General features: G+C 42.2%; 1 protein-coding gene across 1 annotated transcript; it reads right to left on the bottom strand.

Annotated features, from left to right (window-relative positions):
* Window positions 1–1,948: 1,948 nt before the first annotated feature.
* On the bottom strand, window positions 1,949–4,080 carry LOC120524124 (butyrophilin subfamily 1 member A1-like; the record flags this gene model as incomplete). Its single annotated transcript, XM_039746001.1, has 3 exons — window positions 4,029–4,080; window positions 2,519–2,866; window positions 1,949–2,151 (listed from the first exon to the last, which is right to left on the bottom strand). Coding segments are annotated over exons 1-3 (603 nt in total), but the record flags the coding sequence as incomplete, so codon positions are not given.
* Window positions 4,081–5,028: the final 948 nt, after the last annotated feature.

The raw sequence follows: 5,028 nt of genomic DNA, 5'->3' as shown, positions 1-5,028 counted from the left end.
AAATTTTTCATCTGTCTTACACACTTAGCAGCTGCCTGCCCTTCCATGTATCCTTTGTTTCAACTTAGACAAATATGACTTCATCCTCCCACAATTCAGTGCAATTTGAAGCCAACATGCTATACAAGACTTTCACAAGATCCTTGTCAGTGGAGTAAATGTGTGTTCCACATTCCCTAACAGATGTCTTCCTTCTACAAATTCAACCTTTTTTCTAGTGGTTGGTTTCAAGTTGAGATGCTGGGGCTCCTTAGTCCTGCCAATCACCTTAGAGGTGTCAGAGTTCCTTTCCAGCTTTACAATGTACTGAAAATGGATAGACACCTCTAGCTCTGAGGTTGAGGCTCCTCGTGAATGTGCACACTTCATCTTGTGCCTACGTCTGACCATGACCCACCTGTATCTATCTCTGTGGTCTGGAGTTTCACACCACCTTAGGGGTGCACACTATCACCCTGGAGGACACCTGGGTAACTTCCTCCAATTCTTTCCTACAATGAAGGTGAACAACCTCGTCCTATAGTTCAGCGAACCAGAAATTGGTGAGTTAGAATGACACATCAAACATGCCTGACACTGTAGTCTCCTTATTTTTTAAAATGTAACATTTGAGGCAAAACGCAAAACAAAATGCTTTCTGAAATGGCAAAGGGTATAGAAAAGTAACAATCACAGTGTAAGGATTGACTCTCAGATGGGCACTTAATTCAGTTAATTTCCATTTGTGTTCTTCATTGAGTTTAGACTCAGTGTAACAAATTCACAGGTACAGTAAACAAATCACAGACTTTACACACTACATAACACGCACACACACACACTATATATATTGTATAGAGACAGTATTGTCATTTGTGCCACCTTGTGGTGGTCAAGTCAGGAATCTCAACAGGAAGTAATCCAAGCTCCGAAAGGACAGGAAAATAAAATTGTGATAGAAATAAAGGAGTGAGGAGTTCAGAGAGGTGAATCACAAACATCAGACTCATACTGCCCCCTAATTAGAGGTAACAGTGATTCCCCCTCTCATTTCTTCATAAATAAATAGCACAGGACACGTTTACTCCTTTTGGCCAATAACAACTCTTGTGACATCTTTCTAAAAACACCAGTGACCTCCTGGGACTCTCAGAACTTTGCACCCTGATCCTAATGTGACAACTATAAAGGGGGTAACAGTGACTGTTTATTCAGATTAGGCCACTGTGTCACGTGATGTAGTTACTGCCCCTAGTGCCCCCTAGTTACTACTAATAATAATAATTATTTACATTTATATAGCGCTTTTCTCGCTACTCAAAGCGCTCAGTAATTGCAGGTTAAGGGCCTTGCTCAAGGGCCCAACAGAGCAGAGTCCCTTTTGGCATTTACAGGATTCGAACTGGCAACCTTCCGATTGCCAGTGCAGATCCACCACTCCGCCTACTCACACCTGTCACACACCATCATATTGCAGTGTGTCTTCCACTTCTCACTGCAGTCTCCATCGGCTCCTTCCCTTCACTTATTGTACTTTCTTCCCATTGTCATTACAAGTCCAGCCAGTGATGTCCGCCTCATGTACAGTGTGATGTTATCATCATAGCTAAGCATTTACTTTGGTGAGATTTTTTTTAGCTTTTCTCAAATTATTCTCTAAATACATTTATTTTTTTCATATGTTCTCAGTTTCCTTATCGGTTTTCAGTTTTTATACCAAATTAAGCCTAACTGACCTTCTACTCTTTGTATTTTAATGTAAGTGACAACAGAAGTGAGGAGCATTCATGAAGGTCTATTACTAAGAGCAGATGAGGTGACGGTCTCTGTTAAAGTCACAGTCGCTGTAATGTCAGTGAGATGATGAGTCTGTGACCTCTGAGTACTCACCGTAGATCCTCATTTTGGACTGATGGGCCAGTCTGGTCATATTACTTCTCATCAGACAGGAGAATACATTAAACTCCCACTTGATGGGGATGACGCTGCTCACCCTGAGGAGACCCTCATCATCCCGTTGTACTGTTAAGTTGGACTGTGACGTCACATCTACACCGTTCATGTCTCTCCAGGTCACTTGTGGTCGAGAGCTCCACTTCTCAGAGCTGCACTCCAGTCTGGTCTGCTGGTCTTCTGTAGTGCTGATGGAAATGGAAGGCTGAGTGCCCACGACTGAAAGTAAAAGAAACAGAAAATGAGTGACGTATCAAGGGAGAGAAAGCCATTTGGATTAAGAATACAATTTCCGACAGTCATTTTTTTCTGATAAACTCACATTTATTATATTGTATGTTTTGTTGTTCACAATTAAAACATGTAACAGGAGGACTCCTCCAGTGTTTGAAATGGTAAGGGTCATCCAGGGTTAAAGATCACATTTGGGTTAATTCTGATGCCTATTTGAATTGGCCACACCCACAATCCAACCAATGAAAAACCATTCAGGAAGTCCTCTGTCTATAGGGGAGACTAAATGACCTTGGTGAGAAATAGGGGGATGTGGGATGCAGCAAAAAGAAAAAAGGAACTTTAGAAATACCTTCAACATTCAGAGTGATGTGAGCCTCCTCATTCCATTGTTCAGAGGCCACTAAACATCTGTAGAGACCACCATCAGAGACACGGACATCCTGGAGTCTCAGAGACACGTTTCCACTCACAAGTTCTTCTGGGAAAAGTGCAGTCCTCCCCTTAAAGGCCTGCATCTGATACTCAAGTCTAATTCGGAAGTCCTGGTATAAAAGTACCAGGGAGTGCAATTCATTTTGAACCCATGTCAGCTCAAATCCCTGAGCATTGAGAGGTGGTGAGAGTGTGGCAGGTAGGGTGACATCTTCACCAAGAAGAACATAAATATCAGTAGAAGGTCCAATGACATCAAACTTCTCTGAAAAAGAACCACAAACAGCCACAGTGAGCATCAGGATGGAGTCAGTTAATGACAACAAGCCCATTTAAATCAATTAACAAAGCTCTTTAGGGTTCACATGGAGACTAAATGCTCTTCTGTCCTCTTCCAAGTTTTCCAAATTTTAAACAGTTTATATTTTAATTTGACTACCTTACTGACAGTTCTGAACTTCAGCCTCAACATTAAATTGCCTGACATTCAAATTCTCTGTTCAGTAGATGAAGATCATGATATGGAAAGAGTTTAAGTGGAGCTACCAAAAGAAGAACAACCTTGTGAGGTACAAGAAAAGTCCGCTGCAACACAAATGGAAATCAATTCGGTTTAAAGGCAACAAAACTTCTGAGCCAAAGCAGAATCACAAATCATACAAACACATATGTGTCCAGGTGACGTGTGTCATGTGGAGCAGACAGACCACAGAGCAGCTCCATCCATTCTGGATCTTCATGGCTGAAAAACAATGAAATCTTGGTAAGAAAACATCATCACAGATAAGGCAGGCACTCTTATAAAGCAAACAGGATGGAGCGATGGAGCTGCTCTTCATGTTCATTTATATTTGTGAGTCCACACGTGGAATGTTGGGATTTCACAGCATATTAGATCTGAGTTTCTTACAAAGTGCACATCATCACCGATACCTGAGGCTGAACACCATGATGTGGTCTCATTGTTATAAACTGGTTCACTACTCACACCTGTCACACACCATCATACTGCAGTGTGTCCTCCACTTCTCACTGCAGTCTCCATCTCCTCCTTCCCTTCACTTATTGAACTTTCTTCCCATTGTCATTACAAGCCCACCCAGTGATGTCTACCTCATGTACAGTGTGATGTTATCATCATAGCTAATCATTTACTTTGCTGACATTTGTTTTCAGTTTTTTTCAGATACACTCTAAATACATTTATTTTTTTCTTACTTTATCAGTTTCCTTATCGGTTTTCAGTTTTTATACCAAATTAAGCCTAACTGACCTTCTACTCTTTGTATTTTAATGTAAGTTACAATGAAAGTAAGGAGCATTCATGAAGGTCTTATACTAAAAGCAGATGAGATGACGGTCTCTGTTAAAGTCACAGTCGCTCTAATGTCAGTGACATGATGAGTCTGTGACCTCTGAGTACTCACCGTAGACCCCCAGTTTGGACTGATAGGCCGGTCTGGTTGTGTTACTTGTCATCAGACAGGAGAACACATTGAACTCCCACTTGATGGGGATGACGCTGCTCACCCTGAGGAGGCCCTCTTGTTTTCTGGCTCACCACTTTAGTTAAACCACCCACTCCTGTTTTTTCTGAGTCAGCTGCTTCACTACCTTCTATGCTGTTGAATTATTTGATCCTCCATCTCCAGTCTGTTCTTCTGCCTCATTTGATCCCATTTTTCTGTTGCTTGCATTGTGCTGCCCACTCCCACCCAACCTGCTGTCACCAAGAAACTTTGGCCTTTGCTTTCATCAAGTGCTTTATTGATTGCTGACCTTGTAGCCTGGACCCCAGGTGTTGATTGCCTAAGTCTCTTGCACCCCATGGATGCAATGCTTGTGAGTTGTTCTCTACGGCCTCAGGATGGTACACTAGGTTGCCTTTTGCCACATTCTCAAGAGGGAATGCTGTGCTGCCTGTGTGTCCTCAGGTTTCCACCTGAATCTGGGGCTTCTTCTAAGAGCTTCCAGGTGGGTACCACTCCATCAAAGAGGTCTGGAATCCAGACAGGACCAAAGCTGACCTGTTTTTATATTCCCCTTTTCGTCATCATGTGGTGGTCTGCCTGCTATCAAGTCATCCTCATTGGGCTAAAGTCTTCTCATTTCATCTTCCTGCCGGCCAGAGTTTTCCAATATGGTGGGCCCAAACAAAGTACAAACTTTTTTTGGATGTAGTTTAGGGTGTCTGGAAACCACTCCTTGAGAAGGGGGCCATGTCCTGTTTTGGCCAGGTTCCTTTCTTGGCTTATGTTTATGTTATTTTTCTTTGCCCTTTTTCATTTTTCAGCATGAATTATTAAATATGATTATTTCTTACCCCCCACCCTTTAAAGGCTTATGCAGTCCCTTGCCGTTCATTGAATGTGCTTTAGTGGAGTGTTGGTGTGAGTGTTACTTTCTAGTAAGAGCCATGCATGTGGG

This window comes from Polypterus senegalus, chromosome 2, assembly GCF_016835505.1.
Source record: "Polypterus senegalus isolate Bchr_013 chromosome 2, ASM1683550v1, whole genome shotgun sequence".
NCBI classification, from domain to species: domain Eukaryota; kingdom Metazoa; phylum Chordata; class Cladistia; order Polypteriformes; family Polypteridae; genus Polypterus; species Polypterus senegalus.
The sequence above is the reverse complement of the archived record's forward strand: the minus strand, read 5'-3'. Positions and strand labels throughout refer to the sequence as shown.